A 19335-nucleotide genomic window follows, 5' to 3' on the forward strand; every position below is an offset into this window, starting at 1 on the left:
AAAGCAGAGGTCGCTGCTCCTTCTCGGGTTGCTGCTTCTAAATTATGCAGGAATTTAGCAATCCATAAAAAAGCTGTCCCTTAGCTTCAGACTCCAACAGAGCATTATATCCTAATTTTATCACTCTATTTTATTACATTTTGCAGAAAGAATTTACCACTGTGCTGTGTTAGTTTTAATTGTGTTTGTATTACCTTCACTGTTTTATTTTATTGTTCTGATGAGCTCATTTTTACTGCTTTTGGCTTTTAGTGCATCTTGTCATGCAGCCCTGTAGGGAAACTTTGCTTATAAAGTCCTGCAGATAAAGCTGACATAGAGATAAATACTATGATATGAGTCTACAGCATTAGAGTTACCACATCATTATAATTATGGAGGCCTAATTCTTTAAAAGTTAGGAAAGATTTTTCAAGTGATGTTTTTTTGCATAAAGGTGCGCAAATAACTTTGCAAATGTATTGCACAGCCGTAGATGGTGTGACATTGAACAGTTTTGCCACATGAAACCAGTGGTTGCCTCACCTTGCTCTTCATGCATGACAAAATCCCATCAACAAACGTGGATTTCATCTTGTGGACCTGGAAGAAACAATATATGAACCTGTTAGAACAACCAAAACAAAAATGCTCCACTGCTGCAGAGTTTATGCATTCACTTTGTTTAAGAAATTAGATTGGGTTAAGTTGGTCCGCTTATAGAGTTGAGTTAGATAAAATAACAATCCTACTAACTCAAAATTTGAAAAGAATGGGCACTACTGTAAACTTTATTAACATAGCCGACCTGTCGGTACTCCAGGATGATTTTTGGCAGAGGATGAAGGTCCTGGAGCTGCAGCAACTGCAACAAAATCATACTTATTGAACTTCAAAGTAGTTTTTGTTGTGAATCTGCATTATTCCTTGTACTTTCTCACTTTATGTATCACTTTTTTTTCCTTTAATTCTATGTATTGAAGTACTGTAACTATAGGAGATATTTTATAAAGAACTTTATGCTCAAATAATTTATATTCAAATGTTCGCTATCTTTGCTCTTTATGATTCATGTGCATGAAAATATGTATTCATATTGGAATAATAAACTAGCCTGAGGTTTTATGAATTCGTAAAGACATGCAGTTTAAACTGACATCAATGTGTGTGTTTGTGTGTTTCCTGTACCGCTGCCTCTGATGTTGACTGCTGTTGTTTGTTGATGGTCTTGGGAAGCTTCCTGTTCTCGCAGCGCTCCTGTAAGCGCAGCTTCTCAAACAGTACCTTCAAACATTGCATATTGAAAGAAAAACACACATGCAAGACACAGCTCACAGAAAAGTTGTGCAGATTTTAAATCTACCCTTTCAATGTTTTGTTTGACCTTACGCTAATTAATCAGTTTGCAAAGCTCTCTGCAAACTGAAGTCCAATTTTAACTTACTGTTCGTAGCTGAGCGCTGCTGGTCACCAAGAACATTTCCCCAGCTGCTTTGTGGGCCTCTTGCTCCAGCTGTTTCATTTTAGTCTGCCAGAAACATAATAATTTTTAATGAAAAGAAAACACAAAAAAAAAATCAATGCATAATCTTGTTTTAGCTGAAAAGGTTTGTTTCATCATTCCATGACTATAAAGCCATTTTAAAGCGTTTGTACATTTTTCTCTGATGTAGGCTCACCTATAAAGCCACATTTTTAAGTCATACAAGTCATACAAGAGAGCAATTTCATTTGACCTGGAACTGAGCCCTAAGGTAAAGTTTACCTCATCTTTTCCTCATTTCTACCTTTTTTTAACATTGAAATCTATATAAGTTGAGCCTCTTACTGCTACACACTTCAGTCAAGCACAAAATGCATGTAAGACACAAAACAGCTGTCAAATATCTTTACAAACAAAGCAGCACTACAGAAACTAAAATCTACACAGAGAAGTCAAGATGATGCATTGGTTGAGGTGATAATCAATTTGGCAACGCAGCAACTTTGTTGTAATAAAGTGCGGGTTAAGAGAAATGAAATGACACTGTATGGAGAAAAAGATAAAGGTGATAAATGAATGAGGAAATTGAAGAGATATAAGCAGAGAACAGAAAAATGAATGTAGTAATGTCAAATAATTCATACTCATACAACATGAATTCAAGCAGCTGGGTTTAAAGTTGTTTAAATATTATTCCTCCATAGATTGTGTGGTGGTTACATACAGCAGCTTTTTGCTTAAGCTCCTCAAAGGCACAAAATGGACCAGAAAAAGTATAGAAACAAAAAAGATTATCACATGAGAAACAATGCAAAGATTTGTGAGTGTTAAAGAAAATGGGGAACTGTCAGGGAACGTAACGTTTTGGAACCTATTTTTAATATAAAGTGAGAAAATCATCAGGACAAAGCACAAGAATGAACAGCAAGCTCTACAGACATATCAAATGCTATTTGAAGAAACAAAAACTGAAAAAGAGACGGGTAGGAATGGAAGAGTAGATAAGAGGATGGATGGTTCCATCTTTTAGAGAACAGGAAGTGGCATGAAGTCTAAACCTCTAAAAGTTTTTATATTCCCACATATTTTCAAACATGGAAAAACCTAAGAGTTAATGCCAAACTTTTCCAGAATTTTCCAGACTCTGTAAGAACCCCGGGGATGGCAAACAAAGAATGCAAACACAAAAAAATGCAGAGGCCAGCAATGAAAGGGCAAAATGAGGCTAGCTGGCAAACACCCACCCAAACTTCAAAAACTGGACTTTTTATCTCCGTCTCCCTCGTTGCCTGCAGCAGGTTCCAGACTGCCTCATCAATATTAGATGCTAGCCCTTTAGACAGTACAGGCTCGGAGGAGATATGTGTTCCAACTGTGAATCAGTGGTTTTTGTTTTGTCAAAATGCAGATTTTTCCCTTTTGATCCTGATTAACTAGAAATTAAAAAGATCTCTACTGTGATCTGAAGAGCCCAGTCAAACAGTGAAGGGCTCGTTCAGTGACACCTGTCTTTCTTTCTTTGCTGTCTTGCAAAACAAAACACCCGGGGAGCATGTCTGTGAGACACGCCCTGACAGCACAGAGACTTGATGTTCAGACAGGTGAACCTGACAGCTCAGACAGAAAACCCAAAACGACAGTGTGGGGACACACCTGACTGCATTCACCGTTACTGAATTTTGCGAAGAGACAAGCAAACACTCAGCTGTGAACATCAGTGTCTCCGCCAGTGTGTGTGTGTGTGTGCGCGATGTTCTTTCATGCAAGATAGCCTCTTAAAAGAGAAAGAAAATCAGGAGCATCGGGTCTATTTATAGTCCTAGTAGTCAAGATACCAAGACTGTCTCCACAACAATTCCCCTGCTGGTGCTTCCAACTGATGTGAATGAGTTTAAGGGCACATGTTTGATTCTGCGCCTCAAAAAAGACTGCAGGGATCTGAATCTACAGCATCAATCAGTGTCTTTGTCAGACTGTGAAAAATTGCATATAGTCTCCAGACTTCATTTTTAATTCTGAGAAAAAAAGCAATCCCAGAAGACGTTCACCTTCAACAGAAGAAGGAAACCCAAAACTAATTTCTTTCCTTATTCAGATTTTACATGTTTCCACTTCGCACTCCAGATGTCTCACTGTTTAACCTTTCTTTGAAGCCTACTCTCTCACACACCTTGCTTCTGCAGCCAAAACTTCACCCAGAATGACGCAGCAAAAACACACACACATTTAAAGGGCAATAATCATCAAAATTTCCTAAACATAGGAAATCTTACAAACATAAAGCATAACCCACCACAACTGTTCTTTAAAACAGATCCATCATTATGATGCTTCCTACAGACATAACATTCGGTGGCGTAGTAAACTCAGGAAGAATCGCGTTGTTTTGTCTCGTAAGTAGCAATTATAGCTAGTTTGAGCCACACAACATGTCTTTATCACCTTCGACATGTAAATTTGTCAACAATAACAATATATTTAACGTCGCTTGGACTGACAAGTATTTATTTCACTCTCCCTTTCAAATTCAGAACCACTGTTCTAAAGTGTGTGGCAGTGTTTAACTTTTTAAACTTTAGTCTTTAATGGTATCCTCTGTCACTGTAACTGTTATATCACTTAAATTGATTTCAAATTCGAAGCTTTTTTTCTCATAGTGTTGGAGGAAAATTGTTGACATATTGTTTGCTTGTGTGACGATAGCTTAAAAAGGTATACTTCCTAAAATTGCTCCCACTGAGTGGAAAATATTTAACCACACTGATCTGTTCCAGTGTTGTTGTGGGATACTGCTAAAATCTTCTATGAAAAAATTCCAAGTACTTAGTCCATCTTACCCCAAGCAGGTCTGAAGTTCTCTTAAGTGCTCCTTTGTCCACATAGATGCAGTGGCTTTCCATGACTGAAATGCAACACATGTTCTGACACTCATTACTTGAAAATAAGTGTAATAAGTAGACAATAAGGCTTTCTACTGGTAATAATAGTCTCGTCATTTTATATAAATCTTACTAACATAGGGATTAAAACAAAAAGTCATAAAAATGTATTTTCAATCAAGATTCTGTTGCTTTTTCAGGAACCAACAATGGTGTTTACCAGCAAGAACAGTGATCATTTTCAGCTCTATTTCTGAGTAGAGTTCCCACAAGCCATGGCTCTGAAAATTCAATCAGCCAAGCAGGTTAATAGTGTCATTTCACACATAGTTAATTAAAGGCGTGTGTACAACCAACCTGTAGTTTAGAGCATAAGGCCAGATTAAGGTCAAAGAGCCAATAGAGACTTGAGATGATGTGAGAAACCTAAACAAAAGGGAGCAGACAGGTGAATAGAGTAAGATAGCTGACAAGAGAAACAGTATTACTCAATATTATGATGTTTTTATGAATTTACATCCAAACACCAAGTAATGGCGTGGAAATCGAAAGGAACACTCACTTTAATTAACACAACACTCATTTAAAACTACATTTCATTAACCGACCAAAATTAGGCTGTTGTGTTACTCTAAAGAGCAGAGCAAAAGGGGAACACATTCTGCACATTAAGTATACATAAAAACACTTTTAAAAGCACATCGTAAAGTTGCATACACTTATTAGCTGACGTTAATGTGAGAACATAAAAAAAAACAAAGAAACTAATTGGATTAGAAACAGTAATTCTAAATCAAAGGCAGAAAAAACGGCCACTTTTGCTTTCTCTATCTGCTTTAATATAGTTTCATCCTACTTGTTTATTAGTTTGGTAAAAAGGCCATTATTTCTGTGTGTCGCTACCTAAATAACTCTCCAATTCAGTCAAGCTCTGGGATAATTAAACCGAAACTGAAAATGCATCAAAACATCCCCAAAACATACCAGCATTCCCTAAATGTTTTATGAGGTTCTTTAAAATTCAGATCCTACAATCTGGGTTCAATAAACTTACTAAAACATTAATATTTTACATTTGTTGTACCTCTATAAAGGAATTTTTTCTTGTTCTAGGACATCTGCAATGCTCTGATACATTTAAGTTTTTATCTTTGTCTTTTTTTCCAGCCAGATGATCCATAATTAACTGTTAAGAATAGAGTCAGTATGTTTTTCAGGTTAGGTAAAGTCACTTTGACCTTCAGATCCCTCATAAATCTAAAGTTTGATTTATCTCGATCCAAATGTTACACGTTAAGACAAGTGCAATACATTTTAGTGAGAAGTTCTGATTGTGAATGGAAACATAACACAAACAAGAAGCCTCTGACAGTCCCAGAAGTACAGTGCAGTAATTTTCAACCATCAGAAGCTAATTAAGTGATATTTGGCTAACCTTGTCAGGACTCAGGGAGGGTGTTGCACGTGGCTTTTTGCAATGTTTATTAAGAAGGTCTCTGAAGCAGGAGGAGGGATCAGTGGGATCCAGCAGCCACCCTGAAACCTGTGGATCTTGGATCTGACAACCTGCCACTGCAGACAGTAATAAGAAAGCACAAAGAAAGGAACATCACACAGCATAGCCCAATATGAAAAGAGGCTGGTAGAATTAACTGAATAGAGCTCGCCTAGAAAAGGTTGACTGTGTGTTTGGAGAACTATCGCATAAACAATCTGAGTTTGTTCCATTCAAAGAAAGCAAAATGTATTATGCAGCCACAATGATATATATTGGTTTAAATATATGATTTCATTTAGTTTACATTGAAAAAAACAATGTTTTTTCAATGTAATTACACACAAGTATAATTACTTGTGTGTAATTATACACACAAGTATAATTACACACAATCACAAGTATGCTTGGACAAAAATCTGTTAAGTAAAATGATTATAAATGAATGAGAAATTTTTGAAAAACAGTGGTGTACAAAAAACAAAATCAAACAACCAAGAAAAGCAAAAGACAAATAGTCACTTCATCTGTCTGTTATAATGTAAGCAGCTGCTTGTATTTGTTTAAACTTTGACTTCAACTAGTCATCCACCTACAGCTCAAATCTCCGTGCAGAAGTACAAGATATGCTCCTTATAAGGTACGTTCAGAAGTAAATATGTCACTTAAAAGCTCAGGTTAATTTTTTCTAAGAATTCTTCCAAACAACACAAACTTTAATAAGCCTATTGTTGTGAAGATGCACAATGATTCTTGAAGGCAGCTGAAGCTGAAAATAAACGCACAAGTTTTGGTGTGAGAAGAGTGTGAGGATGCGTCGTCTCAAGAGCTATACCTTGTTTCCAGCTTAGATCCTGTTTGTATAACAGCAGAACTGTACGAAGAAAATCCTTGGCTTTATAGCAAACCACCAGTTTTGACCTTGACAGCACACATAGTATCATATCTCTGTGGCACACAATTTTAAAGACACTTTTAGGACTTCAGCATGTTTATGAAAGATGTAAAATGAATCTAGATTTACAGTGAAGCTCTTTGTCGTACAAAGGTTTCTCTCATACAGACAGACAGACCTGGTAAAAGGCTGCTGAGTGTGCTGAAGTTGCTGTTGTGCCCATGGAGGGTTGTGCTCTAGTTTCAAGTAGACGAGGCTGTCATTCGACCCCAGTGACCAACAAGGTGTTGCACTGCAAAGATCATTCTTCATCAGCACAAGGAGGCCACATACTGCTGGAGCGAGCTTCTATGTCAGGAATCAGAAAAGAACATGTTAAACAGAACAGCAGGCATGTGTCAAAAAGGCTTAAAACTAAGTTATTGTACCGGTAAGACTAGGTGTTTAACATTTAAAAGCAAGTAGTAAATGCTAAGATTTTCTATTTGAGGTATTTTAAAGCAGTCGTACCGGCAGATTTACTTTTTTTTCTTCTAGATGGTTGAGTGATGAAGAAAACAACCTTTCTGGGGATTTTACTAACTTTCGAGTTGGAAAAATGAACAAACAGTCCCTCTCCCTTAATTGGAATTTACAAGTGAAAATCAAATTTGACTGCCTATTTATTTATGAATTTCCCTTATCCATTTGTTTTTTAAAAAATCCTTAAGTTAACACGTAACTGTGGTGATTAAATTTACCAAAATGCAGAAAAATGCACTTTAATTAGACTGTATTAACAGCAGTTACCCTGGCTGCTTTAATACATTGACTCATGTTGAATTTACCTAAATAGAGCGAAGAACTCAAACCAATTATATGTAACGCTAATGTTCAGGACCAGTGACCTATCTTGCAATCTCAGTGTACAGGCCACTAGAGTCCACTCACCTGTTCACGGTCTAATTGGGTTGCTCCATCCTGAAACATCATTGTTATCACCACCACCTCAGCCTGTCCAGCCTGCTTCAGCATCTGAACTCTCTCCTCTGGGTTCAGCCTCCCAGAATCCTTTATTCTGCCATCGAATGTCAGGCTTGTAGAGTGTAAGCCAGCTTTGGAGTGAGTTTGTAGCTCACTAGTCGTAACTATGTTATGAAAACCTTTTAGACCGTCGATGGCTGGATCGATCCTCGATTTGGCCAACCTGTGTTTGCAGAGTTTGGCAAAGAGCTTCTGTTTGGGAGCAATCTTTCCCATTTTATTGGAGGATTTTTCCAGTTCACTCTGACTGATGGGCTGAGTTTGTTCCAGAGCATGTGGTTGTGTAGGGATTTTAACATCTGTCTTCAGGGGGATTTTAAACTGCTGTTCTTCTGATAATGTTGGGCATCCAGAAACGGATGGTTGAAGTCTGATTTTCTTCACCTCGCTGATGTCTCCTTCCACCACCGTCCGTGGTGAGGAACGTGGCGGTTCCCACTTGGGAGGATGACTTTTTTTGTGGCTCTTCAGGGGTAGATTTACACATTGATGGTGGATAACATCATATTTTCTTTTTTGGGGAAAGGATGGAGTGAGGGGAGGATGATGTGAGTCAATCCCAGAAGTCTGTTGTTTTGTGTATAGTTCTTTGTCAAGTGTTGTATTTGTGATCGAGTCCTGGAGCAAGGAGTTTTGTGACCGTTCTGGGATCAGGACCCCGTCTGATTTTCTGTCGGTCTTCACCAAAGATGAGCAGAAAACGGTAAAAGAAAGCAAAGCACAAAAACCTAAAATCAGAAGGACTGTTTATGAAGATCTCATATGATGTTGTACAAAGAATATCCACAAAGAATAACATGAATAAAGACACTTTAGAGATGCACATATAATACTTTGCAAAAATATAAAAAGTGTTGGAACCTGTTCACATTTTATTAAGTCACAGCCACAAATGTTAATATGTTTGATGCACAAAAACAGCACATTACAGTGAAATGGGAGTAAACTGTCCATGCCTTTCAATAATGTTTTACAAATAATCACAAAAATGCATATTTGCATTCATCCTGAAATAGATCAAATGCAGTGTCATCCACTGACTAAGAAAGGGTAAAAAATGAATGTGGGACTAGCCCTCAGCACTGCTTCCCAGACTAGAAGTCAGACAGCAGAGATGTTGTTCGTCTGAGAAGTCTGCCTGAAGCTGAGACAGGGTCACGGTGTCACCTTCATACACAACACCAAACCCCATCTGCTCCCACATTTCTTTTATTTTTTCAGGAAAAGTTTGTTTTTCCTGTTTTGTTAATTAAATTACATAATTCAATATTGAGATTACTGCCATAGTTAGAAGTTAATTCCATGAGCTTCCTGATAATAAATCACAATTAACTGTTCATATAAATTCTCTAAGAGATGTCAAAGAGATGTGATGACTTTCATAGAGTATAATGAGCAACTGGATGAAGGTGCAAAATTCTGCACGGTTGTCAGCAAAGTGTTCAGTGGACAGGCATTCCTGTGAATCAGCTCCCTCAGGAGAATCTTCCTGATTTCCTTGTAAACACAGCCCGTTTTCCTGCTGACAAAGTCATGAACCTCCCTCGGGTGCTGTGCTACAGGATATAGATAGAAAACCAAGGCAGGCCGTGGCCCGTAGGCAGGCCATGGCCTGCAGCCAAGCGCTAGGCAAACAGACCTGTGAGAGAGTGAATGAGAAGGGAGAGAGAACATCCTCTGCTGATCGCAGCAATACAGTATTGCCTTGCACTTCTTTCTGTAATCTCCTTTCATATTTTCCACGCACTCCCACATCTTCGACCCGCTGATTTATCTGTAAAGCCATAAGCTCCACCCTTTTGTTCACTTTGTAGTTCTTATCACAAAGGACAACAGCACCAATAACGTCGGGACAGCTTTTTAAGAACTTTTGGTGAACTTTACAGCTTAGCAAAGAGCTTTCAGTTGACTGTGTGCTGAAACACTTCCTCTACTTCCCAATTTCATGCAAGACAGATTAATTTGTCAGTGTGTGAAGACACAGAGACCTAATCCCCTGCTGAAAGCAGCAATTCAAATTTAAGGAGTTTTTGGATGCCTGCAATAACAGTAACAAGTGTCCCCAGAAAGAGGGATTAAGAGGCAGAGGTAGTGGTTGAGTAAGTCTCTATGAAAAAAGTGAGGAAGTCCCACATAAACTACTTTTTGTGAAAAAGTTTTCACTAGAAATTTCAGCACGATTAAAAAAAAAACCATTTCATTTTGCATCGTCTCAGATTTCTGATTATATGCATTTGTTTGTTCAACTAAGACTCACCTGCAGATCGCCAGGATGATCAGGACGATGGAGAGGTCTGAACTCTGACCTAAGCGGCTCAAACTCCAGGGAAAGCGTTGGTACAAGGCATTGCTCACCATCCGAGCCCTCTGGAAGACGGCAAGTGACAGCGTTTTTTAAAAATCAGATCATCACTTTTCTTCTACATCGTGAATCAATAAATCTATTCTGTTGTGTAAGCGTGTTTTTCAGGAAGAATGTACGAGGCCATAAAGGCAGCCGAATGTGTCAGCACAGTGCAACAGAGGGAGCTCTGCCAGGATTATATCAACCTGCTTGCTGCTGACGGGGAATCTGTATATGAGTTTGTGTGTGTCCGTTGATTCAGCACTGTCTGCGCATCTCAGACTCAAGCTCCTTCATGTAGCTGAAAACTGAGTGAGCACAACATTATGTCAAAGACGTCTACCCAGCACTGACATGGCATCGCTGCCACTCAGCAGAATGGGAGATGGCGGAGTTGCACTGATGTTTGAGTTCAAATGTTTTTGTATTTCCCTACAACAACAACTCCCTCAAACTTTATTATTATTTCTAAAGTTAGCACTGTTGCCTTAAAATAAGATGGTACCAGTTTGAGCGTTTTCAGCGTGTAGTTTGCATGTTCTCCTGCCGCATGTGTGGGTTTTCTCCTGTTCATTATCGTGTTTTTGGTTACTCTACAATACAGGATGAATAAGAAAAATTGATAAAGCACTCCTTAGTGTGCTATCTACTGCCATCTTGGTTAATTTGAAACGTAGAGCAAAATGAACACTGTGCTTCTTAATGTTCAATAAATTTTTACTACATTTCTATTTGCTTCTGCTTGTAAAACAAATAACTGAAAAAAAGCACTTACTTTTAATTTTTTTGTTGTTTAAAAGCTACACATGTTTAAGTTTCTTTGTATAAGGAGAATCTGAACAAATTTAAAGTATGTTTGAATTTTCTTTTGTTGGCACCAAAATAAAAGCTTTTACTTTTCCCAGGTCAGCCTTTAAACACAGAGCAAGCAAAAACCACAGATAGATTAATTGGATGGATGAACTTTTAAACAATGGTCTTGCTGATAGTGTCTAAGAAGCAAAATTTTTCCATTTTTTGTTTTCCATACTTATCCAAATTTGTACAATACAAAACAGAATTCAATACTTTTCCAGACTGCACAGACTATATACTACATTATTCACAGTCCAATGTAAAACTAGCCATATTTTCTATGAGGCAGTAATATGAAATGAATTTTCCTACTGTGGCATATAAAAGAATATTTGTATTCCATTGAGTAGGAGCTCAAAATTGCATTTTTAAGATTCTTTTCCCTCCAAAAAAGTAGGTTCAAAACTTCATCCATAGTACCGGTATATAAATCCTTAATTCTAACAGTAACTAATTGAACCAAACATATTCTCAGTAGAATTTATATGGTAATGTACCATATTTTTAATCTGTTGATGAAAGCATGCATTTACAGAAGGACTGTAGCACCCCCTGGTGGTGACCAGTGTATGTGAAATTGTTCAATACTCAGGAATAAATGGATGATGGATGATTAATAGCCTTTTCTGGTTAAGATAACGCTATTAAGCATTGACGTTATAGAAATTTAGATACATAGAGAAAACTGGAAACAGAAAATTAGACAATAAATGGCAAATAAGAACGCAAGAAAACTCACCTGCAGATTTAGGCAAAAATCTGACTTCCTCTAACTTCTGTACATCTGTGTTTATTCTGTGTAAATCTGAGTCTTTAGTAGCAAAGCAGTTCATCAGTTTGTGTTCAATGTTTTCCTGATGGTCTGTTTCTGTCCTGCTTTCCACCGCCACTGCTACGAGGCCAAACCGTTCCAGGTTGTGAGCTCTGTTGTCCTCCAGGATAAATGTAGTGGCTTCAGACTCAACTAGTGGTCCCTCTGAGAGTCTCCTCTCCGCTATATCAGCCACTGTCTGGCACACGTCTTTTGTTACAAAGTCAATAGGAGGCAAGTGCCCCCTTTTACTTTCAGTTGTGCTCAGCTCTGATTGCTGATGCTTATCTACACCACCAGCAGCCTCTTCTGAGATGTTAGACACACTCTCTATCCACTTTACTCTCCTGCCTGAAAGTTCAAGGCTCTCTGCCTCATTGGCACCAACATCCCAGATAGCTTCGTCTTCATTATGTGCACTTGATGAGTTCGCTGTCTCTTTACGTTCATCAGAGAAAGGTAATTGTGTGCGACATGCTACAGAATGAGAATCAGGCTGCTCTGTTGTCGAGGGAAGCGTTTCATCAGGGGCTTCGACGTCTTTGAATTGACGGAGCATGAAAGCTGGCGATCTTTGGGAGAAAAACAACAATTAGCATAGAAATTTGAGCATTGCAACTGTATGGTTCGCGTTCTCTGCTTCTTACGTGTTGCAGGGGGAAGTTTGTTGATCAGACAGACAGTTTGGTAGTTGGAGAGAAAAGGAAGATGTGTCGTGTCGTGTTGGTGTCTCCTGAGAGGATGACACCACCTGTCTGGGAAAGTGAGCAGGGGGGTCTGGGAACAATTTGTGGGAGTCTGTCTGGAAACGCTGATGATCGGGGAACGCCTGAGGAGTTTTCTTCTGGAGAGAGGCCTGAACCGTGGCAGGAATCAGATTACTCTGTGTCTCGTTGGTAGCATTATGGTCACAGATGGGCCTGGATCACAGCAACACAGAATAATATTAGTAGGTATTCTAACATTGTGCAATATCACCCAGAATAGGAGTATCCAGAGGTTACTTACTTACACTTATTTAGCAACCCAGAACAGGGATTGAAACTTGGAACCCAGAACAATTACCTCAGCAACTACTTTTTAGAGTAGTTGCTAAAAAGTAGCAACTACTTTTAGCAGTTGCTACTTTTTAGTAGGAGTTGCAACTAAAAAGTAGCAGTTACTAAGTTGCTGGTGTCCAGAGCTGGACTCTGGTGATATTTTAATATCAGTATAAATGCAGGTGTTCTGTGAAGGCCTCAGGTTGTTATATCTGAAAATGGAAAGAGAGGCACAGCTGCAAACTTACCAGGACCTAATATACCACACTACTTCTTTTTACTCACAAAACATTTTGAAAATCTTTTCTTTCCTTCCACTTCACAGGAAAACTACTTCATATTGTTCTATAAAGTAAAAAAAAATCTAGGTTTGTGACGCAGCAAAAAAACAAAAATCCTACCCATCATGACTTTGCAATATTTGAGCTCTATTGACATTGAACATGAAGAGTTGATAGCTGTTATCGCTGAACTTTGGTCTAGCTAGGCATTTTATGGTTGATAATCAGTAATCTAATGGCCTGCAGTAATTTATGTTACTCTGCTGAGCCATGGCCAGATTGCCCAAAGGCCATCTTTTTAGAGAGGTGCAGACTAATAAACTATATTTATTTATGTTCATAACTGTCAAGAGACACAATTTCATCTGACTTACCAACAGGAGAAATTGTCTTTACTTTCCAACTGACTGCAGCTGCTTGGACTCCATGACTCCACATGGATGTAATTACACCTTTCCACTAACATAAAAACACAGCATAAGCAAATCCAAACACATAACAGTTTATGACTTGTATGTTGGTCAAAATAAGCAAAAGCATTTCTGTACCGATTATTCAGTTGCCTTGTTTCATCACAAACATCTACAAAATGTACAAGTGGAATGACTTGTTAAGTAATAGTAGTGCTTAAAGTACTAGTAATCATAAGTAGGCTAAAACATCAAACAGAAAGTTACGGCAGGGACTCGATAGAAAATGTTATGTTGCACACCAACATAATGCTTATTTCTACTCTAACTGACTTTGCCTGCGACTGCTGGAGGAGTGCAGATTGGACCTGCACTGATCCTGATTCTCGGCTCGTAGAGCAGCCAGGATCTTCAGGGCCTCCTGGGAGAGTGGACCGCAGTACAACCTGCTGCTCGGCTCCTCCATCTCCTCCCTAACAGTGTCTTCTTCCTGTTGGTCTTTGGCTCTAGCTTTTACAGGGCAAAAAGGACAAGAAATACATTTCAGTGCTGCACAGACCTGGTCTAAAGTAGAATTTTACAGAGACCTAAATAAAAAAAACGTGTGCTGATTCAACTGAATTTTATTTAACAGATAAACACAAACAAGTAGAATAGGATAACAGGAAGATATGAATATGAAACAAAGTTGTTTTTTTAAAGAAATACAGCAATATTTAAACAGAACTGCTCAATTTTCCCAAATTAATCATTATTAACTTCACAAAAGAACAATGGTTCAAACTTCCAATAGTCATCTCAATTGTCTAAAGAGTAATAAGTCCTTATTGTCGTAGCAGGAGCCTGGAAGAAGTCCTCGTGATTTCAGAGGTCTCCTCTGTTTGGCATCTTGTTCTCCAGATCTTCCACTACTTTCTGCAGAAGTTTTGTGTCCAAGTGGAAGAAGATATACAATTCCCTTTCCCGCCGGAGCAGGGGATTGCGTTCCAGTTGAGAGCGCTTTGCTTTGACTTCTCCCATTATTTCCTGCATCACTTGTTGTAGTTTCTTCAACTGAGAATCAACTTCTACAAGTTTCAGTGTCAGTTCCTGTCGAGGGGGAGGAGATTCATATGAGAAAGTAAAAGTATATAAGGATCAATCTAATCAAACTATTGAAAAAAAATTGTTTTAGGTTTTTCAGAAGTATTTTTCTAAACAAGTGTTACACATTCACCACTTTACATGGGCTGTTAACTGGGTAAGAGCTATTATTTTCTTTGAAAACACACACAAAAAAAATATTGTTTTTCTAGCTGCAAGTTTTCTACACATATCTTAGTTCCTGTGTTCTTCATCCAGAAGGCAACCTGTTCATGACTTGGCAGAAAATTCTCTAAATGCAACTGAGTAACACATGCCAACAAAACTGATGACTCACCACTACTAAGCAATACAATGTCCACCTTTCAAGGATGTTTATTATCTACAAGTAGGACAAACAGCTTGGTGCCTCAGGAAAATAAAATCTTTTTAACATGGATCTTGCTCCTCATTACAGTCATTGCAAGATTGGTCCAGACAATAAAAAGATGAACAATCACTTATTCAAGCTACAGTACTACTACAACAACTGGCAAACAAACTGTGCTAAATTTTAATTACTGTTGAATTAACTAGTTAGTCATAACCAAACAATGATTCTAGGGACAAATAAAGATTTTCTTCTTTCTCAGGAAAGTAATTCATTATACCGATTAATTCAGAAACTTGGTGATATGTCTAGCAGAAATAACACAGATTTTCTCTATAGACTCCCTTCATATGGAGAACTTTATAACCCAAAGTGTGACACTGCATCACACAGGTGCCAATAAAAAGAATGATGCTACCAGCTTCCCTCACCCAGAGTGACCGATGATTCTAAAATGAACAGACTTACATTAAGAGCTGGGAATAAAGCATGGCTGATCAAGAGAGGTGAAAAGAAAAACACCCACCTGTGCATTGGGACAAAGGGAGTCCTGGTCTGCAGTGGCCGATGGACATACCTGTGGACCTAAGAGCAACTGCTGAAGTTCAGTGTATGTGGCCCTGTGGAGTGCTTCGCAGTCGCTGTACAGACGTGCAGCCATGTAATGCTGTTCACGGCGGGCACCAGCTACTGAGTCTCGGCTCAACTGGATGTTGGTCCTTAGGTTTTGGGCCGCTTGATCCAAACTTTCATACGTTCGAAAAGGCTCTGATTGACCGCGGTCTGACTCACGGTCAAGGATCTGAAGAAGTCTGAGAAGAAAAACCAACATACAAGAATGAGATGTCATTTGTTAAAAGGCAAGTTGTAGTTAGGAAGGACAATCTGTAGTTTTGCACAAGCTTATACCAAACATGTTACCAAATGGTTATTTTTACATCTACCAAAAGATGTGACTCATAGAACAAAACTAAGTGAAACACACACAAGCAAAATCCTAACATGAGAAATAAAAATTTCTGCTTAAAAGATATTCTAAAGCAAATGTCAAAAGCCACTCCTGAGTCAATTAGAAAATAAAACACATTTTTTGCTTAGTTTTGGTGAAATTCTGCATGGTTTTTGCAATGTTATTTAATCCCAATTTCGCAAGTGAAGACTGACGTTTACACACTATATTTCAAACTCTAGCCACTGATCCTTTTCTCCCTCAAAATGAAAAAGTCTTACCTGCATAAGGCAACGTCCTTGGAGCTGATGATTGGGTTGGGTCTCGGGTTGATAGCCAGGTCTGGATGAGCCAACGACTCTATTCTCAGAGATGCTGCCTTGTCTTCCTCCGACAGTCTGCTATCAATTTCCTTCAGTTGATTCTGGCAGCACTTCCACCTTCTCAACTCCAGCTCATGAGCCAAGAGGAGCAAGTCAAAGGACGCTTTCTGACGAAGTAAATAGTCACGCACCTACACGATGAGATTGATGTTAGTTAGTCAGTTATTAAATTGTGAAGCACATTTCTAGTGTCTCAACATAGCAGAGCTTCAATTTATTTTGACAGGGAAGCTGATTATGTGGTGGATGACATATGGCTAAATACAAGACACAGCTTTCAGAACACCTGTTAGGAACTGCAAAAAGACTTTCAAACTGCAATGAAGGTCCAGCAGGACAAAGACTCTAAACGTTCAACCAGAGTTAAAATCGACAAGCTTAGATCAAAGTACATTCAATCTAACAGATCTAGATATCAATATAATTGAGACCAAGTTGCCAGATTTGAAAACTGATGTTCAGAGATACTCTCTATCCAATGAAGACTAGAACTGTTTTTGCAGGAAAAAAACAAAGACTTAAATTTCCAGGACTTAAATTTCCAGATTTGAAAAGTTGGTAGAGATCTACTCCAAAGCGTTTGAAGTGGAGCAAAAAATGGGTCTAGAACATTTTAACGCAACATACGAATTGTTTGATCTTTGACCCACCAACGGATTACGCATGAATCCTGATATGGTATTTCAGAGTATACTGACCCTCCCAAAGTGTTAAATAATGTGAAATCAGTATATTAAGCGACTCACTTGGTCCTGCCGAGAAGTGTAGTAGTTTTGCCTGGCAAGTTGCAGTGCCAGGTCTCCTCTCACCACAGGAACATTCAGCAGCCTGGCCGACTCTCTTAGAGTAGAAGGTACCGGTCCATTAAGCAGCGCTTCCAGCTCAGCCTCCACAGCTTGCAGCTCTTTCCTAGTAACGACATCACGTATGTGCAGGGAGGAAGAGGTTGAAATACTCTGTGAGGATGACAGTAACAGACACAAAGGTATGTTTTAAAGACAAATCGGGATCAACAAATCTTTAGTATTAATTTGTTCACAGCACATTGCATTAATTTATTTTACCTTTGTATGACGAGCCTTTTCCGAGAGCCAGTCCAAGCCAGCCTTGACAGCCTTCTCTTCTGCCAAAGCCTGCATCAGTTGGTGCTCAGCTACAATATGCGACCACTGAAGTCGGGCCATTTCTGTCCTCCTGTGCTCAACCAGACGACCTCCACTTGATCCACTTTTATAATCAATATTCTTTTCATTTTCATCCTCATAAGAGCTGAGGTCAAGGACCTGGAAGTGCTCAGAGCGTGATGTCTCAACAATGTCCGATATGCCATGAAAAAAATGCTTCTGAGTGAAGGCAGTGAGCGTTTTTGTGTTGAGCTCTTCCTGATTTAAGTAGGAATCCAAAGACAGCTGAGAGAGGAGAACTTTCAGGTTTTGGGAACTGGAGGGCTTTAACTGGTCTGCTTTTTGTCTAGCTTCTGGCTGAGGGAGGAATGATCCTAGCCTGCCAACCTCGTCTGTTAGGTTTTGCAACACTGCGTTGGTTTCAGCATTTTCTGCTCCAACTGACCAAATAGCTTCCTTAAGCTTGCATGCAGCACGGTCCAGCTCAGCACCAAGTTGCAAGTCAACATCCGCATGGGATGTGGCTGCTACCTGCAGCTTGTTATAGCGCCGCTGCTTTAACTCCTTCTCTTTACACAGCGCCTGGATTTCTGCCTCCAAGTCTTCTATACCCAAATCCCCCTCTACCACAAACACAGAGGACGAAGAATGATGTCCCAAGATGTTTGTGCTGCTCCCATCAGAAGGCCCTATGGTTTTGAGAACCTCCGCCAGGGATGTTTCATTCAGAATAGGTTTGCCAGACTTCTGCAACTCCTGAAACGCAACGGCCTCCTCTGTGGTCAGAACGTTTCTTTGGTTGAGGGTGCGACAGACGAAGCGCAAGAAATGAAGGTTCTCCGGGGCGCAGTCGAACAGCCAGTCAAACTCTGAAGCCTGCAGTGAAGCTGCACCAGGATATCCCAGACGGCCCAGGGCCTCCACAAAATGGGCACCGTTTAACATGTTTAACCTTACACAGTGCTGCTCAGTCATCCAGCAGCACAATGCATAACAAGAATAATGACAGTCAGAAAAGACATTGAAATCAATAAATGTGTTAATAACCTTTTTGAACTTATACGAAGCACATGTTCATGAAAGATTCAATTAAGCTGATCATGCAATAGATGGCAAATTTCCATCTGTAGCCCACTGACAGGAGACAAATTTTACATTCACTACTTATGAAAGTTAAGTTCATTGCTAAGTATTACTTTTGACTCTTTCGACTGTTTAATAATGAACACCTAAGTAGATCACCAAAAATATAAAAATACATGATTTCACATTCTATGATAATTAGCAGGTCTGATACTTTTGTAGAAAAAAATACAATTGAAACTTCAATAGATGCAAAGGCCAGTTAAGTCTGTCATAGGTATAAAAACAGACCCGAAAATTTAGGCAAAGTTAGTGCGTCTTTGTATGTTGTTCATTTGGTATTATCAGTATCATGGCGATAAATGTCATAGAATCAACTAGTTATCATATTAACACAAGACGGCCAAACTGCCATTCAATTTCTGCGTTAGCACAAATACTGACGTCAAAAAATACGTATAATATTCCAAACGAAACATTTAAACATCAAATTGTTTCACATTACGTGTCGCGAGAAATAAACGTAGCACCATTTATGCTAGAAGTTGTAACGCCGAGTTTAATGACGAGTTTAGCAACAAACCTTGACAAATAGCTTGAAAGCTATAAAAACTGTTGTTGATGTTGACTTGCTGTAGCGCGTGAGTCTGTAGGTGACTTCAACGTACTGCTATAATGAGTTTGACCCTTTGGTTTGGTTTGAACTCAATACTTACAGTTCGACTCGAAATGACCCAATTTCATCCGTTAAGAGTTTCAACGACAGCCTTCCTCGCGCCAACTTTCCAAACTGAGCGTCATGACGTTTTGCGTCATACGTAAAAGGCTGACCTGCTTATTCAACCAAT

The 19335-nt window shown here is 39.0% G+C and overlaps 1 protein-coding gene across 4 annotated transcripts in view; it reads right to left on the reverse strand.

The window, feature by feature from the left end:
* Positions 1-19284, reverse strand: part of LOC129379520 (HAUS augmin-like complex subunit 3) — a 46796-nt gene extending 27512 nt beyond the window's left edge. Inside the window, exons 1-17 of one of the 4 annotated variants that reach the window (XM_055060340.1) lie at positions 19204-19284; positions 13829-14005; positions 13460-13544; positions 12412-12684; positions 11693-12336; positions 10012-10121; positions 7662-8432; positions 6910-7079; positions 6672-6784; positions 5777-5913; positions 4699-4767; positions 4562-4622; positions 4300-4364; positions 1424-1507; positions 1168-1263; positions 788-844; positions 526-582 (exon numbers count right to left, since the gene is read on the reverse strand). In XM_055060340.1, coding sequence (XP_054916315.1) covers positions 526-582; positions 788-844; positions 1168-1263; positions 1424-1507; positions 4300-4364; positions 4562-4622; positions 4699-4767; positions 5777-5913; positions 6672-6784; positions 6910-7079; positions 7662-8432; positions 10012-10121; positions 11693-12336; positions 12412-12684; positions 13460-13544; positions 13829-14005; positions 19204-19231 — 2997 coding nt within the window. In that variant the 5' untranslated portion in view covers positions 19232-19284. The other 3 variants (XM_055060343.1, XM_055060344.1, XM_055060341.1) reach the window with 3 other exon arrangements.
* Between the last annotated feature and the right edge of the window lie 51 nt (positions 19285-19335).

The sequence above is a fragment of the Poeciliopsis prolifica genome, unplaced genomic scaffold (genome assembly GCF_027474105.1).
Source record: "Poeciliopsis prolifica strain line A6 unplaced genomic scaffold, Auburn_PproV2 SCAFFOLD058, whole genome shotgun sequence".
NCBI lineage: Eukaryota > Metazoa > Chordata > Actinopteri > Cyprinodontiformes > Poeciliidae > Poeciliopsis > Poeciliopsis prolifica.